The 24,579-nt window shown below is 47.8% G+C and overlaps 1 protein-coding gene across 2 annotated transcripts in view; it reads left to right on the top strand.

Annotated features, from left to right (window-relative positions):
- Positions 1-4,675: 4,675 nt before the first annotated feature.
- CTDSP1 (CTD small phosphatase 1) overlaps positions 4,676-24,579 on the top strand; it is a 49,759-nt gene continuing 29,855 nt past the window's right edge. For both annotated transcript variants that reach the window (XM_038741558.1, XM_038741516.1), the window contains exon 1: positions 4,676-4,802. In XM_038741558.1, the coding sequence (XP_038597486.1) occupies positions 4,736-4,802 (67 nt within the window). In that variant the 5' untranslated portion in view covers positions 4,676-4,735. The remainder of the gene's footprint in view (positions 4,803-24,579) is intronic.

Below are 24,579 nucleotides of genomic sequence, written 5' to 3'. Positions count from 1 at the left end.
GCCGAACATGCCGAAACAACGGGCAAACAAACATTCATTCCTTCGTTCAATCGTATTTACTGAGCGCTTACTGCGTGCAGAGCACTGTACTAAGCGCTTGGGAAGTACAAGTCGGCAACATCTAGAGACGGTCCCTACCCAACAACGGGCTCACAGTCTAAAAGGGGGAGACAGACGACAAAACAAAATATGGAGATGGGTCAAAATCGTCAGAACAAATAAAATTACAGCTCTAGGCACATCTGCACACAGTAAGCGCTCAATAAGTACGACTGAATGAATGAATGAATGAATGGACACAGTCCCTGTCCCACTTGGGTCCCACCCTCTTCATCCCCCTTTTCCAGATGAGGTCACGGAGGCCCAGAGAAGGGAAGCTACTTTCCCAAGGTCACCCAGCAGCCCGCAATAATAACGACGGTACACCCCGCACCCTTCCTATGTGCCAGGCACTGTACTAAACGCTGGGGTTGACACAAGCAAATCGGGGTGGACACAGTCCCTGTCCCACATGGGGCTCGCCGTCTCCATCCCCATTTTCCAGATGCGGTCAAAGAGGCCCAGAGAGGTGAAGCGACTTGCCTAAGGTCACACAGCAGCCAACTGTAATAATGATGGTATTTGTTGTGCCCTTCCTATGTGCCAGGAGACTGTGAGCCCACTGTTGGGTAGGGACTGTCTCTATATGTTGCCAATTTGTACTTCCCAAGCGCTTAGTACAGTGCTCTGCACATAGTAAGCGCTCAATAAATACGATTGATGATGATGATGATGATGCCAGGCACTGTCCTAAGCGCTGGGGTGGACACAAGAAAATTGGGCTGGATACAGTCCCTGTCCCACTTGGGTCCCACCGTCTCCATCCCCCTTTTCCAGATGAGGTCACGGAGGCCCAGAGAAGGGAAGTGACTTCCCCAAGGTCACCCAGCAGCTAGCAATATCCTATGTGCTAGGCACTGTCCTAAGCGCTGGGGTGGACACAAGCAAATCGGGCTGGATACAGTCTCCATCCCCCTATTCCAGATAATAATAATAATAATAATGGCATTTATTAAGCACTTACTATGTGCAAAGCACTGTTCTAAGCGCTGGGGAGGCTACAAGGTGATTAGGTTGTCCCACCGGGGGCTCACAGTCAATCCCCATTTTACAGATGAGGTCACTGAGGCACAGAGAAGTGAAGTGACTTGCCCAAAGGCACACAGCTGACAGTAGACGGGGCCGGGATTTGAACCCATGACCTCTGACTCCAAAGACCGGGCTCTTTCCACTGAGCCACGCTGCTTCTCATGGAGGCCCAGAGAAGCGAAGCAACTTTCCCAAGGTCACCCAGCAGCCAACAACATCCTATGTGTCAGGCACTGTACTAAGCGCTGGGATGGAGACGAGCAAAATTGGGGGGGGCGGAGGTGGGACTCAGGCGCTTAGTCCAGTGCTCTGCACCCCATCAGCTCCACCAATCGTCAGCTGTGTGACTTTGGGCAAGTCACTTAGCTTTTCTGTGCCTCAGTTCCCTCATCTGTCAAATGGGGATGAAGACTGTGAGCCCCCCGTGGGACAACCTGATCACCTTGTATCCCCCTCCAGCGCTTAGAACAGTGCTTGGCACATAGTAAGCGCTTAACAAATGCCATCATCATTATCATTATTATTATTATTATCTGCTCTCCCAAGGGAAGGATTCCAACGACCTGGACCTGTCCCCATGTTTTGTTTTGTTGTTCGTCTCCCCCTTCTAGCCTGGGAGCCCGTTGTTGGGTCGGGACCGTCTCTAGATGTTGTCGAGTTGGACTTCCTAGGCGCTTAGTCCAGTGCTCTGCACACAGTAAGCGCTCAGTAAAGACGATTGAATGAATAATAATAATAATAACAATAATGATGGCATTTGTTAAGCGCTTACTGTGTGCAAAGCACTGTTCTAAGCACTGGTGGGGTTACAAGGTGATCAGGTTGTCCCACGTGGGGCTCACAGTCTTCATCCCCATTTGACAGATGAGGTCACTGAGGCCTAGAGAAGTGAAGTGACTTCCCCAAGGTCACACAGCAGACATGTGGTGGAGTGTCTTCTTCCCCATTTGACAGATGAGGTCACTGAGGCTCAGAGAAGTAAAGTGACTTGCCCAAGGTCAGCCGGCAGACAAGTGGCAGAGTCGGGATTCGAACCGACGACCTCTGACTCCAAAACCCAGGTTCTTTCCACTGAGCCACGCTGCTTCTCTGGAAATTATCTGGAAAATGGGGATGAAGACTGTGAGCCCCCCGTGGGAAAACCTGATCACCTTGTAACCTCCCCAGTGCTTAGAACAGTGCTTTGCACATAGTAAGCGCTTAATAAATGCCATTATTATTACTATGCGTGGCGCAGTGGAAAGAGTTTGGGCTCTGGAGTCAGAGGTCATGGGTTCAAATCCCAACTCCACCAATTGTCAGCTGTGTGACTTTGGGCAAGTCACTTCACTTCTCTGTGCCTCAGTGACCTCATCTGTAAAATGGGGATGAAGACTGTGAGCCCCCCCATGGGACAACCTGATCACCTTGTAACCTTCCCAGCGCTTAGAACGGTGCTTTGCACATAGTAAGAGCTTAATAAATGCCATAATTACTATTATTACTACTATTATTAAGTTGGGCAGTGGGCCCGGGCTCGTAGTACGTGCTTAATAAATGCCATCATCATTATTATTATTAATCAATCAATCAATCAATCAATCGTATTTATTGAGTGCTTACCGTGTGCAGAGTACTGTACTAAGCGCTTGGGAAGTCCAAGTTGGCAACATGTAGAGACGGTCCCTACCCGACAGCAGGCTCACAGTCTAGAAGGGGGAGGTAGACAACCAAACCAAACATATTAACAGAATAAAATCAATAGAATAGATATGTACAAGTCAAATAAATAAATAGAGTAATAAATCCGTTCAAACATATATACAGGTGCTGCGGGGAAGGGAAGGAGGTAAGGTGGGGGCAGTAATAGTAATAATTGAGCCCCTTCCTTCCTCTCCCCCTCGTCCCCCTCTCCATCCCCCCATCTTACCTCCTTCCCTTCCCCACAGCACCTGTACCTATGTATATATGTTTGTACATTCATTCATTCATTCAATCGTATTTATTGAGCGCTTACTATGTGCAGAGCACTGTACTAAGCGCTTGGGAAGTACAAGTCGGCAACATATAGAGAACGGTCCCTACCCGACAGCGTACACATTTATTACTCTATTTATCTTACTTGTACATATCTATTCCTTCCTCTCCCCCTCGTCCCCCCTCCACCCCCCATCTTACCTCCTTCCCTTCCCTTCCCCACAGCACCTGTATATATCTATATATGTTTGTACATATTTGCTACACCATTTACTTATTTTACTTGTACATATCTATTCTATTTATTTTATTTTGTTAGTATGTTTGGTTTTGTTCTCTGTCTCCCCCTTCTAGACTGTGAGCCCACTGTTGGGCAGGGACTATATATGTTGCCAACTTGGACTCCCCAAGCGCTTAGTCCACTGCTCTGCACACAGTAAGCGCTCAATAAATACGATTGATGATGATGATGATCTGTTCTATTTATTTTACTTTGTTAGTATGTTTGGTTTTGTTCTCTGTCTCCCCCTTCTAGACTGTGAGCCTACTGTTGGGTAGGGACTGTCTCTATATGTTGCCAATTTGTACTTCCCAAGCGCTTAGTCCAGTGCTCTGCACACAGTAAGCGCTCAATAAATACAATTGATGATGATGATGATCTATTCTATTTATTTTACTTTGTTAGTATGTTTGGTTTTGTTCTCTGTCTCCCCCTTCTAGAGCGTGAGCCCACTGTTGGGTAGGGACAGTCTCTAGATGTTGCCAACTTGTACTTCCCAAGCGCTTAGTCCAGTGCTCTGCACACAGTAAGCGCTCAATAAATACGATTGATGATGATGATGATCTGTTCTATTTATTTTACTTTGTTAGTATGTTTGGTTTTGTTCTCTGTCTCCCCCTTCTAGACTGTGAGCCCACTGTTGGGTAGGGACTGTCTCTAGATGTTGCCAACTTGGACTTCCCAAGCGCTTAGTCCAGTGCTCTGCACACAGTAAGCGCTCAATAAATACGATTGATGATGATGATGATCTATTCTATTTATTTTACTTAGTATGTTTGGTTTGGTTTTCTGTCTCCCCCTTCTAGCGTGTGAGCCCAACTGTTGGGTAGGGACCGTCTCTATACGTTGCCAACTTAAGCGCTTAGTCCACTGCCCCGCACACAGTAAGCGCTCAATAAATACGACGGATTGATGGCTTGATAATTATTAGTCCAGTGCCCCGCACACAGTAAGCGCTCAATAAATACGACGGATTGGTGGCTTGATGGATAATTATTACCAAGTGGGACAGTGGGCCGGGGCTCGAGGCCATCGCCCTTTTAAGGGGGAGCCTTGAAACGGCGGCGGGTTCCATGTTTGTATCCGCCTCGCGGGGAGGAAACTCCATGTTGTAACAAAGTTTCCTCCGCGCCCCCTCCCTTCCCCCCCTTGGCTCTGGCTCCCTCCCTTCCCTCCCTTCCTTAGGCCTTTTTTCCCCTTCCCTTTCCCCTCCTGATTTCCCGGGGATCCCCTTCCCCCCCTCTTTTTCCTCTCCCCCCCTCTTTTTCCTTTCCCCCCCTTCCCCTCCCCCTCCCTGCCCTCCCCCCCTTGCAGGCCGGGCCGAGCTGGGGGGCGAGGGTCGGGGGTCCCTGGGCCCGAGGCCTGGCCCCCATGGACGGCTCGGCCGTCATCACCCAGCTCAGCAGGGAGGAGGTGCGAAGCCCCCTAAGGGGGAAAGGTACGAGGGGGGCTGCCTGGAGGGGAGGGGGAGACAGGGGGACATAGAGGAGACCCCCCCACCGCCCCCTTTCCGGGATTCCCTACTCCAGGGGGTGGGGAGGGGGTCGCCTCCCCGCCCTTGGACTCTCAAAGAACTTGTCAGGGAGTTAAACTCATGTAGGGAATGGTTTTCTCCCCTTCAGGGGGAAACTGAGGCCCAAGGAAAGAAGAGGGGGCGTTGGAGGTGATGCTTTCCCGCTCCAGAGGGTCGCCTCTCCGCCCTTGGGGTCTCTCAAGGAACTTGTCAGGGACTTAAACTCACGTAGGGAATGGTTTTCTTCCATTCAGGGGGAAACTGAGGCCCAAGGAAAGAAGAGGGGGCGTTAGAGGTGATGCTTTCCCGCTCCAGAGGGTCGCCTCTCCGCCCTTGGGGTCTCAAGGAACTTGTCAGGGAGTTAAACTCACGTGAGGAAGGGTCTTCCCCGTGGGGAAACTGAGGCCCAAGGAAAGAGAAGGGGGCGTTAGAGGTGATGCTTCCCCGCTCCAGAGGGTCGCTTCTCCACCCTTGGGCTCCCAAAGAACTTGTCAGGGAGTTAAACTCACGTAGGGAATGGTTTTCTCCTATTCAAGGGGAAACCGAGGCCCAAGGAAAGAAGAGGGGGCGTTGGAGGTGATGTTTTCCCGCTCCAGAGGGTCGCCTCTCCACCCTTGGGGTCTCAAGGAACTTGTCAGGGAGTTAAACTCACATAGGGAATGGTTTTCTCCTATCCAGGGGGAAACTGAGGCCCAAGGAAAGAAGAGGGGACGTTAGAGGTGATGTTTTCCCTCCCCAGAGGGTCGCCTCTCCGCCCTTGGAGTCTCTCAAGGAACTTGTTAGGGAGTTAAACTCACGTAGGGAATTATTTTCTCCCATTCAGGGGGAAACTGAGGCCCAAGGAAAGAAGAGGGGGCGTTAGAGGTGATGTTTTCCCGCTCCAGAGGGTCGTCTCTCCGCCCTTGGAGTCTCTCAAGGAACTTGTTAGGGAATTAAACTCACATAGGGAATTATTTTCTCCCATTCAGGGGGAAACTGAGGCCCAAGGAAAGAAGAGGGCGCGTTAGAGGTGATGTTTTCCCGCTGCAGAGGGTCGTCTCTCCGCCCTTGGGCTCTCAAAGAACTTGTCAGGGAGTTAAACTCACGTAGGGAATGGTTTTCTCCCCTTCAGGGGGAAACTGAGGCCCAAGGAAAGAGGAGGGGGTGTTGGAGGTGGTTTTCCCGCTCCAGAGGGTCGCCTCTCCACCCTTGGGGTCTCAAAGAACTTGTCAGGGAGTTAAACTCACGTAGGGAATGGTTTTCTCCCCTTCAGGGGGAAACTGAGGCCCAAGGAAAGTGGAGGGGGCATTGGAGGTGATGTTTTCCCGCTCCAGAGGGTCACTTCTCCTCCCTTGGGCTCTCAAAGAACTTGTCAGGGAGTTAAACTCACGTAGGGAATGGTTTTCTCCTATTCAAGGGGAAACTGAGGCCCAAGGAAAGAGGAGGGGGTGGTGGAGGTGATGTTTTCCCGCTCCAGAGGGTCGCCTTTCCGCCCTTGGGGTCTCAAGGAACTTGGCAGGGAGTTAAACTCGTGTGGGGAAGGGTCTTCCCCGTGGGGAAACTGAGGCCCAAGGAAAGAGAAGGGGGCGTTAGAGGTGATGCTTCCCCGCTCCAGAGGATCGCTTCTCCACCCTTGGGCTCCCAAAAAACTTGTCAGGGAGTTAAACTCACGTAGAGAATGGTTTTCTCCTATTCACGAGGAAACCGAGGCCCAAGGAAAGAAGAGGGGGCGTTAGAGGTGATGTTTTCCCGCTCCAGAGGGTCACCTCTCCGCCCTTGGGGTCTCAAGGAACTTGTCAGGGAGTTAAACTCATGTAAGGAATGGTTTTCTCCCATTCAGGGGGAAACTGAGGCCCAAGGAAAGAAGAGGGGGCATTAGAGGTGATGTTTTCCTGCTCCAGAGGGTCGTCTCTCCACCCTTGGGGTCTCAAGGAACTTGTCAGGGAGTTAAACTCAAGTAGGGAATGATTTTCTCCTATTCAGGGGAAAATTGAGGCCCAAGGAAAGAAGAGGGGGCGTTAGGGGTGATGTTTTCCTGCTCCAGAGGGTCGCTTCCCCACCCTTGGGCTCTCAAAGAACTTGTCAGGGACTTAAACTCATGTAAGGAATGGTTTTCTCCCCTTCAGGGGTAAACTGAGGCCCAAGGAAAGAGGAGGGGGCGGTGGAGGTGATGTTTTCCCGCTCCAGAGGGTCGCCTCTCCGCCCTTGGGGTCTCAAGGAACTTGTCAGGGAGTTAAACTCACGTGGGGAAGGGTCTTCTCCGTGGGGAAACTGAGGCCCAAGGAAAGAAGAGGGGGCGTTAGAGGTGATGCTTCCCCGCGCCAGAGGGTTGCTTCTCCACCCTTGGGATCTCAAAGAACTTGTCAGAGAGTTAAACTTACGTGGGGAATGGTTTTCTTCTATTCAGGGAGAAACTGAGGCCCAAGGAAAGAGGAGGGGACGTTGGAGGTAATGCTTCCCCGCCCCAGAGGGTCGCCTCTCCGCCCTTGGGTTCTCAAGGAACTTGTCAGGGAGTTAAACTCACGTGGTGAATGGTTTTCTTCTATTCAGGGGGAAACTGAGGCCCTAGGAAAGAGGAGGGGGCGTTGGAGGTGATGTTTTCCCACTCCAGAGGGTCGCCTCTCCGCCCTTGGGGTCTCAAGGAACTTGTCAGGGAGTTAAACTCACGTGAGGAATGGTTTTCTCCCCTTCAGGGGGAAACTGAGGCCCTAGGAAAGAGGAGGGGGCATTGGAGGTGATGTTTTCCCGCTCCAGAGGGTCGCCTCTCCACCCTTGGGGTCTCAAGGAACTTGTCAGGGAGTTAAACTCACGTGGGGAATGGTTTTCTCCCCTTCAGGGGGAAACTGAGGCCCAAGGAAAGAGGAGGGGGCGTTAGAGGTGATGTTTTCCCGCTCCAGAGGGTTGCCTCTCCACCCTTGGAGTCTCAAGGAACTTGTCAGGGAGTTAAACTCACGTAGGGAATGGTTTTCTCCTATTTGGGGGAAACTGAGCCCCAAGGAAAGAAGAGGGGGCGTTAGAGGTGATGTTTTCCCGCTCGAGAGGGTCGCCTCTCCGCCCTTGGAGTCTCAAGGAACTAGTCAGGGAGTTAAACTCACGTAGGGAATGGTTTTCTGCTATTCAGGGGGAAACAGGCCCAAGGAAAGAGGAGGGGGCCTTGGAGGTGATGTTTTCCCTCTCCAGAGGGTCGCTTCTCCACCCTTGGGGTCTCAAGGAACTTGTCAGGGAGTTAAACTCACGTGGGGAATGGTTTTCTCCTATTCAAGGGGAAACTGAGGCCCAAAGAAAGAGGAGGGGGCGTTGGAGGTGATGTTGTCCCACTCCAGAGGTTCGCCTCTCCGCCCTTGGGCTCTCAAAGAACTTGTCAGGGAGTTAAACTCACGTAGGGAATGGTTTTCTCCTATTCAAGGGGAAACTGAAGCCCAAGGAAAGAAGAGGGGGCGTTGGAGGTGATGTTTTCCCTCTCCAGAGGGTTGCCTCTCCGCCCTTGGGGTCTCAAAGAACTTGTCAGGGAGTTAAACTCACGTAGGGAATGGTTTTCTCCTATTCAGGGGGAAACTGAGGCCCAAGGAAAGAAGAGGGGGCGTTAGAGGTGATGTTTTCCCACTCCAGAGGGTCGCTTCTCCACCCTTGGGGTCTCAAAGAACTTGTCAGGGAGTTAAACTTACGTGGGGAATGGTTTTCTTCTATTCAGGGGGAAACTTAGGCCCAAGGAAAGAGGAGGGGGCGTTGGAGGTGATGTTTTCCCGCTCCAGAGGGTTGCCTCTTTGCCCTTGGGCTGTCAAAGAACTTGTCAGGGAGTTAAACTCACGTGGGGAAGGGTCTCCTCCCCTTCAGGGGGAAACTGAGGCCCAAGGGAAGAGGAGGGTGCGTTAGAGTTGACGCTTCCCTGCTCCAGAAGGGGTGGGGATGGGGTCGCTTCTCTTCCGTTGGGATCTCAAAGCATTTATCCGGAGTTGAAACTCTCGTGGGGAAGGGTCTCCTCCCCTTCAGGGGGAAACTGAGGCCCAAGGAAAGAGGAGGGGGCGTTAGAGCTGACGCTTCCCTGCTCCAGAAGGGGTGGGGATGGGGTCGCGTCTCCTCCATTGGGATCTCAAAGCATTTATCCGGAGTTGAAACTCTCGTGGGGAAGGGTCTCCTCCCCTTCAGGGGGAAACTGAGGCCCTAGGAAAGAGGAGGGGGTGTTAGAGGTGATGTTTTCCTGCCCCAGAGGGTCACTTCTCCGCCCTTGGGGTCTCAAAGCACTTGTCAAGGAGTTGAAACTCTCATGGGGAAGCGTCTTCTCCTCTTTATGGGGAAACTGAGGCCCAAGGAAAGAGGAGGGGGCGTTAGAGCTGACGCTTTCCTTCCCCCTAGGGTCACTTCTCCACCCGTGGGGTCTCAAAGCACTTGTCAGGGAGTTGAAACTCACCTGGGAAAGGGTCTCCTCCTCTTCCTCCTCATGGGGAAACTGAGGCCCAAGGAAAGAAAAAAGGGGGCGTTACAAGTGATGCTTTCCTGCTCCAGGAGGGGTGGGGAGGGGGTCGCTTCTGCACCGCTGTGGTCTCAAAGCTCTTGTCAGGGAGTTGAAACTCACGTGGGGAAGGGTCTCCTCCTCCTCCTCTCCAAGGGGAAACTGAGACCCAGGGAAAGAGTAGGGCGTCCCAGAGCCCCCTTTCCGGACTTTCCTACTCCAGGGGGTGGATTCCAGTGCTTAGAACAGTGCTTGGCACATAGTAAGTGCTTAACAAGTACCATTATTGCTCTTATTGTGGGGGGGGGGGGGTCGCTTCCCTGCTCCAGGGGGCGGGTTCCAGTGCTTAGAACAGTGCTTGGCACATAGGAACATAGTAAGCGCTTAACAAATACCATTATTATTATTGGGGGGTCGCTTCCCCACCTCCAGGATCTCCAAGCACTTGCCAAGGAGTTGGCACTCATGTGGGGAAGGGTCTTCTCCTCTGCCTCTCCAAGGGGAAACTGAGACCCAGGGAAAGAGTAGGGCGTCCCAGAGCCCCCTTTCCTGACTTCCCTGCTCCAGGGGGTGGATTCCAGCACTTAGAACAGTGCTTGGCACATAGTAAGCGCTTAACAAGTACCATTATTACTTTTATTCGGTGGGGGGCGGGGGTCGCTTCCCTGCTCCAGGGGGCGGGTTCCAGTGCTTAGAACAGTGCGTGGCACATAGGAACATAGTAAACGCTTAACAAATACCATTATAATTATTGGGGGGTCGCTTCCCCACCTCCAGAATCTCCAAGCACTTGCCAAGGAGTTGACACTCACGTGGGGAAGGGTCTCCTCCTCCTCCTCTCCAGGGGGAAACTGAGACCCAGGGAAAGAGTAGGGTGTCCCAGAGCTCCCTTTCCAGATTTCCCTGCTCCAGGGGGTGGATTCCAGCGCTTAGAACAGTGCTTGGCACATAGTAAGCGCTTAACAAGTACCATTATTACTCTTGGTGGTGGTGGGGGGGGGTCGCTTCCCTGCTCCAGGGGGCGGGTTCCAGCGCTTAGAACAGTGCTTGGCACATAAGAACATAGTAAGCACTTAATAAAAACCATTATTATTATTGGGGGGTCGCTTCCCCACCCCCAGGATCTCCAAGCACTTGCCAAGGTGTTGACACTCACGTGGGGAAGGGTGTCCTCCTCCTCCTCTCCAAGGGGAAACTGAGACCCAGGGAAAGAGTAGGGTGTCCCAGAGCCCCCTTTCCGGACTTCCCTGCTCCAGGGGGTGGAATCCAGCGCTTAGAACAGTGCTTGGCACATAGTAAATGCTTAACAAGTACCATTATTACTCTTATTAGGGGGGGGTTCGCTTCCCTGCTCCAGGGGGTGGGTTCCAGCGCTTAGAACAGTGCTTGACACATAGGAACATAGTAAGCGTTTAACAAATACCATTATTATTATTGGGGGTATTGCTTCCCCACTTCCAGGATCTCCAAGCACTTGCCAAGGAATTGACACTCACGTGGGGAAGGGTCTCCTCCTCCACCTCTCCAAGGGGAAACTGAGACCCAGGGAAAGAGTAGGGTATCCCAGAGCCACCTTTCCGGACTTCCCTGCTCCAGGGGGTGGAATCCAGCGTTTAGAACAGTGCTTGGCACATAGTAAGCGCTTAACAAGTACCATTATTACTTTTATTCGGGGGGGGGGGGGTCGCTTCCCTGCTCCAGGGGGTGGGTTCCAGCGCTTAGAACAGTGCTTGGCACATAGGAACATAGTAAGCGCTTAACAAATACCATTATTATTATTATTGGGGGGGTCGCTTCCCCACTTCCAGGATCTCCAAGCATTTGCCAAGGAGATGACGCTCACGTGGGGAAAGGTCTCCTCCTCCTCCTTTCCAGGGGGAAACTGAGGCCCAAGAAAAGAGGAGGGGGCTGGCTCCAAATTCTGGGGTTGGGCTGGGGGTGATGCCTCTTGGGGGTGGGGAGGGGGAAGACTTAAGGTGGCTCAGCGGAGAGAGCCCGGGCTTTGGAGTCAGAGGTCAGGGGTTCAAATCCCGGCTCTGCTGCTTGTCAGCTGTGTGACTTTGGGCAAGTCACTTAACTTCTCTGGGCCTCAGTTACCTCATCTGGAAAATGGGGATTAAGACTGTGAGCCCCCTGTGGGACAACCTGATCACCTTGTAACCTCCCCAGCGCTTAGAACAGTGCTTTGCACACAGTAAGCGCTTAATAAATGTCATTAAAAAAAGAAACCAAACTCCACCCCCTCTGGAGTTGGGGGAAGAAGGTCAGATCAGGGTTGTGACCCCCTGGATGAGGGGGGCGGGGTCATTCATTCATTCATTCATTCAATCGTATTTATTGAGCGCTTACTGTGTGCAGAGCACTGGACTAAGCGCTTGGGAAGTCCAAGTTGGCAACACATAGAGACGGTCCCTACCCAACAGTGGGCTCACAGTCTAGAAGGGGGAGACAGAGAGGGTAGGGACCGTCTTTATTTGTTGCCAACTTGTACTTCCCAAGCGCTTAGTACAGTGCTGTGCACACAGTAAGCGCTCAATAAATACTATTGAATGAATGAAAACAAAGTTTTGTTTGCTACCTAGGGAGGAGTTGAGTGACTGGTTGGGGGGAAAGGTCACCCCATCCCCTCCTTTCCCTCCCACTTCCTCGCCCCTGGCTTGTGCTGGGTGGTAAACTGAGGTACAGGGCAGGACAGCGATTCGCCGGATTGACCAGTGCACCCAAGAAGCGGGGATGGGAAGGGGACCCAGGCGATCGTGCCCCCCAGCAAAGATGGAACCATCAAAACCGTCCTTTCCCCCCCTCGAGAGACTTCCCCGCTGGCCGTACCCCTAATTCCTGAGCCGGGACCCCCGACCCACCATCGCCACACTGCCCACCACAGAGGGATAAATGTGCACGGAGAATCCGGGAATTCCAGGATCTGGAATTCTGCCCCCTTCCCAAACCCACCGCAAGAAGGGTCCCACACCCCCTTTTTGTACCCCGGAAAGAAGTTGTGGACCCCTTCCCCTGCCTCTGGACTTGGAAGTTCACTCATTCATTCATTCATTCATTCAATTGTATTGAGCGCCGACTGCATTCATTCAATCGTATTTATTGAGCGCTTACCGTGTGCAGAACACTGTACTAAAAGCTTGGGAAGTACACATCGAAAGTTTTCTGCCATTCCCAAACCTCTTGAAGCTCCCTTAACTGGGGGGAGGGAAGGGCTCAATCCTGAAATAATAATAATAATTATTATTATGGCATTTTTTGGATGGTATTTATTGAGGGCTTACTGCATTCATTCAGTCGTATTTATTGAGCACTTACTGTGTGCAGAGCACTGGACTAAACACTTGGAAAGTACAAATCGAAAGTTTTCTGCCATTCCCAAGCCTCTTGAAGCTCCCCTAACTGGGGGGAGGGAGGGTCTCAATCCTCAAATAATAATAATGGCATTTTTTTGATGGCATTTATTGAGCACTTACCTTGTGTAAAGCACTGGACTAAACACTTGGGAAGTACAAATCGAAAGTTTTCTGCCATTCCCAAGCCTCTTGAAGCTCCCCTAATGGTGGGGAGGGAGGGTCTCAATCCTGAAATAATAATAATAATAATAATTATGGCATTTTTTTGATGGCATTTATTGAGCGCTTACTGTGTGCAGAGGACTGTACTAAACGCTTGGGAAGTACAAATTGAAAGTTTTCTGCCATTCCCAAGCCTCTTGAAGCTCCCCTAATGGTGGGGAGGGAGGGTCTCAATCCTGAAATAATAATAATAATAATAATTATTATTATTATTATGGCATTTTTGGATGGTATTTATTGAGGGCTTACTGCATTCATTCAGTTGTATTTATTGAGCGCTTACTGTGTGCAGAGCACTGGACTCAACGCTTGAAATGTAGAAATTGAAAGTTTTCTGCCATTCCCAATCCTCTTGAAGCTCCCCTAACTGGGGGGAGGGAGGGTCTCAATCCTGAAATAATAATAATAATAATAATAATGGCATTTTTTGGATGGTATTTATTGAGGGCTTACTGTGTGCAGACCACTGTACTAAACGCTTGGGAAGTACAAATTGAAAGTTTTCTGCCATTCCCAAGCCTCTTGAAGCTCCCCTAATGGGGGGGAGGGAGGGTCTCAATCCTGAAATAATAATAATAATAATAATTATGGCAGTTTTTTGATGGCATTTATTGAGCGCTTACTGTGTGCAGAGCACTGTACTAAACGCTTGGGAAGTACAAATTGAAAGTTTTCTGCCATTCCCAAGCCTCTTGAAGCTCCCCTAATGGGGGGGAGGGAGGGTCTCAATCCTGAAATAATAATAATAATTATGGCATTTTGTGATGGCATTTATTGAGCGCTTACTGTGTGCAGAGCACTGAACTGAACGCTTGGGAAGTAGAAATCAAAAGCTTTCTGCCATTCCCAAGCCTCTTGAAGCTCCCCTAATGGGGGGGAGGAAGGGTTCCAATCCTGAAATAATAAAAGTAATAATAATTATGGCATTTTTTAATGGCATTTATTGAGCGCTTACTGTGTGCAGAGCACTGGACTGAATGCTTGGAAAGTAGAAATCGAAAGTTTTCTGCCATTCCCAAGCCTCTTGAAGCTCCCCTAACTGGGGGGAGGGAGGGTCTCAATCCTGAAATAATAATAATAATGGCATTTTTTTGATGGCATTTATTAAGCACTTACTATGTGCAAAGCACTGTTCTAAGCGCTGGGGAGGTTGCAAGGTAATCAGATTGTCCCGCATGGGGCTCACAGTCTTAATCCCCATTTTACAGATCAGTCAATTAATCAATCAATCAATTGTATTTATTGAGCACTTACTGTGTGCAGAGCACTGTACTAAACGCTTGGGAAGTACAAGTTGGCAACATATAGAGACGGTACGTACCCAACAGTGGGCTTAAAGTCTAGAAGTCTCTCCATCCCCCCCATCTTACCTCCTTCCCTTTCCCTCCCCACAGCACCTGTATATATGTTTATATGTGTGTACATATTTATTACTCTATTTATTTATTTTACTTGTACATATCTATTCTATTTAATTCATTTTGTTAGTATGTTTGGTTTTGTTTTCTGTCTCCCCCTTTTAGACTGTGAGCCCACTGTTGGGTAGGGACTGTCTCCATATGTTGCCAACTTGTACTTCCCAAGCGCTCAGTACAGTGCTCTGCACACAGTAAGCGCTCAATAAATACGATTGATTGATTGATAGAAGGGGGAGACAGAACAAAGCAAAACATATTAACAAAATAAAGTAAATAGAATAGATATGTACAAGTAAAATAAATAAGATAAGATGAGATAACTGAGGCACAGACGTTAAGTGACTTTTCATTCACTCATTCAATCGTATTTATTGAGCGCTTACTGTGTGCAGAGCACTGGACTAAGCGCTTGGGAAGTACCAGTTGGCAACATATGTCACACAGCTGACGATTGGCGGAGCCTGGATTTGAACCCATGACCCCTGATTCCAAAGCCACATCCGCTGAGCCACGCTGCTTTTCCCAGCGCTTACCAAGCGCTGGACACTGTACTAAGCGCTGGAATGTTCTCGCTGCTGTTGGAGGGTCTCTCCGAGCACCCCCACCTCCCCTGGCAGGGGCCAGGGACCCCCAAGGGAGGGGCCCGGGCAACCGGACCCTGTTTCTCTGCAGACCAGTCACCCCGTCGGATTTCGTGAGCGCTTACCGTGTGCAGAACACTGTACTGAGTGTTTGGGAGAAGCAGCGTGGCTCAGTGGAAAGAGCCCGGGCTTTGGAGTCAGAGGTCGTGGGTTCAAATCCCGGCTCTGCCAACTGTCGGCTGTGTGACTTCACTTCTCTGGGCCTCAGTTCCCTCATCTGGAAAATGGGGATTAAGTCTGTGAGCCCCACATGGGACAACTTGATTACCTTGTGTCTACCCCAGCGCTTAGAACAGTGCTTTGCACATAGTAAGCACTTAATAAATGCCATTATTGTTATTATTATTATTATTATTATTGGGAGAGTCCAATAAAACGATAAGCACCCATTCCCTACCCACAGCGAATTTCCAGTGGAGAAGGGAGAGGGGGTTGGGGTTGCCCCGGGGAAGGGGGGGGGAAGGGGTGTGTGTGTGTGTGTGTGTGTGTGTGTGTGTGTGTGTGTGTGTTTGCGTGTGTGCATGTGTGTGCACATGTATGTGTGATGCGTGCCTCTTGGCTTCCCAGCTGGCGTTTCAGACCTTGACCCCGGTGAGACCCCGGAAGCGAACCCGAGGAAGGAACCCGAGGGAGGGGCAGAATCGGCAACATCAATCAATCAATCATATTTATTGAGCGCTTACTGTGTGCAGAGCACTGTACTAAGCGCTTGGGAAGTCCAAGTTGGCAACATATAGAGGTGGTCCCTACCCAACAGTGGGCTCACAGTCTAGAAGCAAAAGTAGAGAAGCAGCGTGGCTCAGTGGAAAGAGCCCGGGCTTTGGAGTCAGAGGTCATGGGTTCAAATCCTGGCTCCGCCAATTGTCAGCTGGGTGACTTTGGGCAAGTCACTTCATTCATTCATTCAATCGTATTTATTGAGCGCCTACTGTGTGCAGAGCACTGGACTAAGCGCTTGGGAAGTACAGTTTGGCAACACATAGAGACGGTCCCTACCCAGCAGTGGGCTCACAGTCATCATCATCATCATCAATCGTATTTATTGAGCGCTTACTGTGTGCAGAGCACTGGACTAAGCCCTTGGGAAGTACAAGTTGGCAACACATAGAGACGGTCCCTACCCAACAGTGGGCTCACAGTCTAGAAGGGGGAGACAGAGAACAAAACAAAATATATTAACAGAATAAAATAAATAGAATAAATATGTACAAGGAAAATAAATACATAGAGTAATAAATAGAGAACTTCACTTCTCTGGGCCTCAGTTCCCTCATCTGTAAAACAGGGATTAAGACTGTGAGCCCCACGTGGGACAACCTGATCACCTTGTATCCCCCCCAGCGCTTAGAACAGTGCTTTGCACATAGTAAACGCTTAACAAGTACCATTATTATTATTATTATTATCACAACCTAAAGGCCCGGACTTGGGTTCTAATTCTGGCTCCGCCATCAGTCATTCATTCAATCATATTTATCGAGTGCTTACTGTGTGCAGAGCACTAAGCACTTGGTAAGCCACCCCTTTCCTCTCCCCCTCCTCCCCATCCCCCCACCTTACCTCCTTCCCCTCCCCACAGCACCTGTATATATGTATATATGTTTGTATGTATTTATTACTCTATTTATTTTATTTGTACATATTTATTCTATTTATTTTATTTTGTAAATATGTTTTGTTTTGTTCTCTGTCTCCCCCTTCTAGACTGTGAGCCCACTGTTGGGTAGGGACTGTCTCTAGATGTTGCCAACTTGGACTTCCCAAGCGCTTAGTACAGTGCTCTGCACACAGTAAGTGCTCAATAAATACGATTGAATGAATGAATGAATGAATATATCCCCTACGCCATTATTATTATCACAACCTAAAGGCCTGGACTTGGGTTCTAATTCCGGCTGCGCCGTCAGTCATTCATTCAATCGTATTTACCATTCATTCATGCAATCGTATTTATCGAGCGCTTACTGTGTGCAGAGCACTAAGCGCTTGGGAAGTCCAGGTTGGCAACATCTAGAGACGGTCCCTACCCAACAGCGGGCTCGCAGTCTAGAAGGGGGAGACGGACGACAAAACAAAACGCGTGGACGGGTGTCAAGTTGTCAGAACAAGTAGAATTAAAGCTAAATGCACATCATTAACAAAATAAATGGAATAGTAAATATGGACAAGTAAAATCAATCGAGTGATAAATCTGTACAGACATATATACAGGTGCTGTGGGGAGGGGAAGGAGGAAGGGTGGGGGGGTGGGGAGGTGGAGAGGAAAAAGGGGGCTCAATGTGGGAAGGCCTCCTGGAGGAGGTGAGCTCTCAGGAGGGCTTTGAAGGGAGGAAGAGAGCGAGCTTGGCGGATGGGCAGAGGGAGGGCATTCCGGGCCGGGGGGAGGACGTGGGCCGGGGGTCGACGGCGGGACGGGCGAGAACGTTGTACAGCGAGGAGATTTGCCGTGTGACCGTGGACAAGTCACTTTACATCTCCGGGCCTCAGTTCCTTCATCTGCAGAATAGGGGTTCAATCCCTGTTCTCCCTCCTAAATAGTAATAATAATAATTATGGTACTTGGTAAGCGGGTACTATGTGCCAAGCACTGTTCCAAGCACTGAGGTCAATTCATTCAGTCGTATTTATTGAGCGCTTACTGCGTGCAGAGCGCTGGACTAAGTGCTTGGGAAGTACAAGTTGGCAACATATAGAGACCGTCATTCATTCATTCAGTCAGTCGTATTTATTGAGCACTTACTGTGTGTAGAGCGCTGGACTAAGTGCTTGGGAAGTACAAGTTGGCAACATATAGAGACAGTCATTCATTCATTCAATTGTATTTATTGAGCGCTTACTGTGTGCAGAGCACTGGACTAAGCGCTTGGGAAGTACAAGTTGGCAACATATAGAGACAGTCATTCATTCATTCATTGTCGTATTTATTGAGCGCTTACTGTGTGCAGAGCACTGGACTAAGCGCTTGGGAAGTACAAATTGGCAACATATAGTCATTCATTCATTCATTCAATCGTATTTATTGAGCGCTTACTGTGTGCAGAGCACTGGACTAAGCGCTTGGGAAGTACAAGTTGGCAACATATACAGTCATTCATTCATTCATTCAATCATATTGAGCGCTTACTGTGTGCAGAGCACTGGACTAAGCGCTTGGGAAGTACAAGTTGGCAACATATAGAGACAGTCATTCATTCATTCAATTGTATTTATTGAGCGCTTACTGTGTGCAGAGTACTGGACTAAGCGCTTGGGAAGTACAGGTTGGCAACATATAGAGACAGTCATTCATTCATTCATTCATTCAATCGTATTTATTGAGCGCTTTCTGTGTGCAGAGCACTGGACTAAGCGCTTGGGAAGTACAAGTTGGCAACATCTAGAGACAGTCATTTATTCAGTCATTCATTCAATCGTATTTATTGAGCACTTACTGTGTGCAGAGCACTGGACTAAGCACTTGGGAAGTACAAGTTGGCAACATCTAGAGACAGTCATTCATTCATTCAATCGTATTTATTGAGCGCTTACTGTGTGCAGAGCACTGGACTAAGCGCTTGGGAAGTACAGGTTGGCAACATAAAGAAACAGTCTCTACCCAACAGAAGCGGGCTCACAGTCTAGAAGGGGGAGACAGACAACAGAACAAAACATATTAACAAAATAAAATAGAATAAATATGTACAAATAAAATAAATAGAGTAATAAATACATACAAACATATATACATATATACAGGTGCTGTGGGGAGGGGAAGGAGGAAAGGCAGGGGGGAGGTAAATATAATTTATTATGTTGGACACAGTCCCGATCCCACATGGGGCTCCCAGTCTTCACCCCCATTTTGCAGACGAAGGAACTGAGGCCCAGTGAAAAGTCACTTTGTATCCACCCCAGCGCCTGGCACATAGTAAGCGCTTAACACAGTCCCAGCTTGATTGCCAGCTGTGTGACTTTGGGCAAGTCACTTCAATTCTCTGGAGCCTCAGTCACCTCATCTGGAAAATGGGCTTTAAACTCCGAGCCCGACGTGTGACAACCTGATTACCTTGTATCTACCCCAGCGCTTAGAACAGTGCTTGGCATATAGTTAGCACTTAACAAATACCATAATACTAATACTACGAATAATAATAATTTTACAGATGAGGTCACTGAGGCACTTTGTATCCACCCCAGCGCCTGGCACATAGTAAGCGCTTAACACAGTCCCAGCTTGATTGTCAGCTGTGTGACTTTGGGCAAGTCACTTCAATTCTCTGGAGCCTCAGTCACCTCATCTGGAAAATGGGCTTTAAACTCCGAGCCCCACTTGTGACAACCTGATTACCTTGTATCTACCCCAGCACTTAGAACAGTGCTTGGCATATAGTTAGCACTTAACAAAGACCCTAATACTAATACTACGAATAATAATAATTTTACAGATGAGGTCACTGAGGCACAGGGATGTGAAATGACTTGCCCAAGGTCACACAACAGACAAGTGGGGGAGCCGGGATTAGAAGCCAGGTCCTTCCGACTCCCAAGCCCAGGCTCTAGCCACTAGGCCATATTGCTTCCCGGTAAATTAAGCGCTCTGTACTGTACTAAACGCTGGGGTAGACACAGGTGTTGGACACAGTCCATGTCAATCAACCAATAGTATATGAGTGCATACTATGTGCAGAGCACTGTAATAATAATAATACCGATGGCATTTATTAAGCGCTTACTATGTGCAAAGCACTGTTCTAAGCGCTGGAGGGATACAAGGTGATCAGGTTGTCCCACGTGGGGCTCACAGTCTTCATCCCCATTTTACAGATGAGGTCACTGCGCAAGCGCTTAGTACAGTGCTCTGCGCACAGTAAGCGCTCAATAAATACGATTGAATCATCAGCATCATCAATCGTATTTATTGAGCGCTTACTGTGTGCAGAGCACTGGACTAAGCGCTTGGGAAGTCCAAGTTGGCAACATATAGAGACAGTCCCTGCCCAACAGTGGGCTCACAGTCTAAAAGTGATTGAATGAATGAAAGTGACTTGCCCAAAGTCACACAGCCAGTTGGCAGAGGCGGCATTTGAACCCATGACCTCTGACTCCAAAGCCCGGGCTCTTTCCACTGAGCCACGCTGCTTCACTGTACTAAGCGCTTGGAGTCCAGTGCTCGGCACACAGTAAGCGCTCAATAAATACGATTGAATGAATGAGTGCAGCATAGTATCATCATCATCAATCGTATTTATTGAGCACTTACTGTGTGCTGAGCACTGTACTAAGCGCTTGGGAAGTCCAAATTGGCAACATAGAGAGACAGTCCCTACCCAACAGTGGGCTCACAGTCTAAAAGGGGGAGACAAAACCAAACATACTACAAAATAGAATAGATATGTACAAGTAAAATAAATAAATAAATAGAGTAATAAATATGTACAAACATATATACATATATACCCCTCTCCATCCCCCCATCTTACCTCCTTCCCTTCCCCACAGCACCTGTATATATGTATATATGGTTGCACATATTTATTACTCTATTTATTTATTTATTTATTTTACTTGTACATTTCTATCCTATTTATTTTATTTTGTTGGTATGTTTGGTTTTGTTCTCTGTCTCCCCCTTTTAGACTGTGAGCCCACTGTTGGGTAGGGACTGTCTCTATGTGTTGCCAATTTGTACTTCCCAAGAGCTTAGTACAGTGCTCTGCACATAGTAAGCCCTCAATAAATACGATTGATTGATATACAGGACCTGTATATATATATATACATATATACAGGACCAATATAATAGACGCACTCCCTGTCCACAGTGAGTTTACAGTCTAGAGGGGAATGGCCCACATGGGGCTCACCGTCTTAATCCCCACTTGACAGAAGAAGGAACTGAGGCCCCGAGAAGTGAAGTGACTTCCCCAAAGTCACCGAGCAGACAGGTGGTGGAGCCGGAATTAGAACCCAGGTCCTTCTAGGCCACAACGCATCTCTGACTTCCTGCTGTAATAATAATAATAATGGCATTTATTAAGCGCTTACTATGTGCAAAGCACTGTTTTAAGCGCTGGGGAGGTTTCAAGGTGATCAGGTCGCCCCACGGGGGGCTCACAGTCTTCATCCCCATTTGACAGATGAGGTAACTGAGGCCCAGAGGAGTGAGGTGACTTGCCCAAAGTCACCCAGCTGACAAGTGGCGGAGCCGGGATTTGAACCCAGGACCTCGGACTCCAAAGCCCGGGCTCTTTCCACTGAGCCACGCTGCTTCTCATAAGAGGATGGGCCTGGGACTCAGAAGGCGGGGGGTTCTAATCCTGCTCCGCCACTTGTCTACTGGGTGACCTTGGCCAAGTCACTTCAGTTCCCTCGGCTTCAGCTACTTCGTCTGCAAAATGGGGATGGAAACTGTGAGCCCCATGTCAATCGATCAGTCAATCGTATTTATTGAGCACTTACTATGTGCAGAGCACTGTACTAAGCGCTTGGGAAGTACAAATTGGCAACACGTAGAGACAGTCCCTACCCAACAGTGGGCTCACAGTCTAAAAGGGGGAGACAGAGAACAAAACCAAACATACCAACAAAATAAAATAAATAAGCTCCGTCCATGTGGGACGGAGACTGTGTCCAACGTGATTGCCTCATATCCACCCTGGCGCTTAGTACAGTACCCGGCACACAGTAAGCACTTAAATACCACGATAATAAATTTGGTATCATTGTACTTTCCAAGCGCTTAGTACGGTGTATATACTCACCTGTATATATGTTTGTATACTCTTATTTGTACATATTTATTCTATTTATTTTATTTTGTTAATATGTTTTGTTCTCTGTCTCCCCCTTCTAGACTGTGAGCCCGCTGTTGGGTAGGGACCGTCTCTAGATGTTGCCAACTTGGACTTCCCAAGCGCTTAGTACAGTGCTCTGCCCACAGTAAGCGCTCAATAAATACAATTAAATGAATGAATGAATGAATACAGTGCTCTGCACACATTAAGCGCTCAATAAATACAATTAAATGAATGAATGAATACAGTGCTCTGCACACAGTAAGCGCTCAATAAATACAATTAAATGAATGAATGAATGAATACAGTGCTCTGCACACAGTAAGCGCTCAATAAATACGATTGAATGAATTACGGCTGTGGGCTTTCAGGATCTGCTGGCAACCAGTCGGTCGTATTTACTGAGCGCTTACTGCGTGAAGGGGCAAGTGGGTTCCAGCACTAGAACAGTGCTTGGCACATAGTAAGCACTTAATAAATACCATATTATGATTATTATTATTTTCCTGGAGTTTCTACCCTCACACTGGGGCCCTCCAGGAGCCGGGGTGGGGAAAAAAAACCCTCTTACGTGCTTACTACTAATAATAATAATTGGGTTAAATAGAATTATAGCTCTATACATATCATTGATATGTAGTAAGCGCTCAAAAAATACGACTGAATGAAATAGAGTAATAAATATGTACAGATATACACAAGTGCTGTGGGGAGGGGAAAGGGGTAAAGCGCTTACTATGTGCCAAGCACTGTACTTCCCAAGCGCTTAGTCCAGTGCTCTGCACACAGTAAGCGCTCAATAAATATGATTGAATGAATGAATGGGTTTGTAGTCTAGAAGGGGAAGACAAACAATAAAACAAATAGACAGGTGTCAGTACCATCAAAATAAATAGAATTATAGCTCTATACATATCATTGATAAGTAGTAAGCGCTCAATAAATACGATTGAATGAATGAATCAAATAGAGTAATAAATATGTACAGGTATGCACAAGTGCCGTGGGGAGGGGAAAGGGGTAAAGCACTTACTATGTGCCAAGCACTATACTTCCCAAGCGCTTAGTCCAGTGCTCTGCACACAGTAAGTGCTCAATAAATATGATTGAATGAATGGGCTCATAGTCTAGAAGGGGAAAGACAAACACCAAAACAAGTAGACAGGTGTCAGTACCATCAAAATAAATAGAATTATAGCTCTATACATATCACTGATAAGTAGTAAGCGCTCAATAAATACGATTGAATGAATGAATGAAATAGAGTAATAAATATGTACAGGTATACACAATTGCTGTGGGGAGGGGAAAGGGGTAAATCGCTTACTATGTGCCAAGCACTGTACTTCCCAAGCGCTTAGTCCAGTGCTCCACACACAGTAAGCGCTCAATAAATTGAATGAATGAATGAATGGGCTCATAGTCTAGAAGGGGAAGACAAACAATAAAACAAATAGACAGGTGTCAGTACCATCAAAATAAATAGAATTATAGCTCTATACATATCATTGATAAATAGTAAGTGCTCAATAAATACGATTGAATGAATGAATCAAATAGGGTAATAAATATACACAAGTGCTGTGGGGAGGGGAAAGGGGTAAAGCGCTTACTATGTGCCAAGCATTGTACTTCCCAAGCGCTTAGTCCAGTGCTCTGCACACAGTAAGTGCTCAATAAATATGCTTGAATGAATGAATGAATGGGTTCATAATCTAGAAGGGGAAAGACAAACAACAAAACAAATAGACGGGTGTCAGTACCATCAAAATAAATAGAATTATAGCTCTATACATATCATGGATAAATAGCGCTCAATAAATACGATAGACAGCTGTCAGTACCATCAAAATAAATAGAATTATAGCTCTATACATATCATTGATAAGTAGTAAGTGCTCAATAAATACGATTGAATGAATGAAATAGAGTAATAAATATGTACAGATATGCACAAGTGCTGTGGGGAGGGGAAAGGGGTAAAGCGCTTACTATGTGCCAAGCACTGTACTTCCCAAGCGCTTAGTCCAGTGCTCTGCACACAGTAAGCGCTCAATAAATATGATTGAATGAATGGGCTCATAGTCTAGAAGGGGAAAGACAAACACCAAAGCAAATAGACAGGTGTCAGTACCATCAAAATAAATAGAATTATAGCTCTATACATATCATTGATATGTAGTAAGCGCTCAATAAATACGACTGAATGAATGAATGAAATAGAGTAGTAAATATGTACAGATATACACAAGTGCTGTGGGGAGGGGAAAGGGGTAAAGCGCTTACTACGTGCCAAGCACTGTACTTCCCAAGCGCTTAGTACAGTGCTCTGCACACAGTAAGCGCTCAATAAATATGATTGAATGAATGGACTCATAGTCTAGAAGGGGAAAGACAAGCACCAAAGCAAATAGACAGGTGTCAGTACCATCAAAATAAATAGAATTATAGCTCTATACATATCACTGATATGTAGTAAGCGCTCAATAAATACGATTGAATGAATGAATGAAATAGAGTGATAAATATGTACAGATATACACAAGTGCTGTGGGGAGGGGAAAGGGGTAAAGCGCTTACAATGTGCCAAGCACTGTACTTCCCAAGCGCTTAGTCCAGTGCTCTGCACACAGTAAGCGCTCAATAAATATGATTGAATGAATGAATGAATGAATGGGTTCGTAGTCTAGAAGGGGAAGACAAACAATAAAACAAATAGACAGGTGTCAGTACCATCAAAATAAATAGAATTATAGCTCTATGCATATCATTGATAAGTAGTAAGTGCTCAATAAATATGATTGAATGAATGAAATAGAGTAATAAATATGTACAGATATACACAAGTGCCGTGGGGAGGGGAAAG

The sequence above is a fragment of the Tachyglossus aculeatus genome, chromosome 1, assembly GCF_015852505.1.
Source record: "Tachyglossus aculeatus isolate mTacAcu1 chromosome 1, mTacAcu1.pri, whole genome shotgun sequence".
NCBI lineage: Eukaryota > Metazoa > Chordata > Mammalia > Monotremata > Tachyglossidae > Tachyglossus > Tachyglossus aculeatus.
Note: the sequence above shows the minus strand (reverse complement) of the source record. Positions and strands in the feature narration are given on the sequence as shown.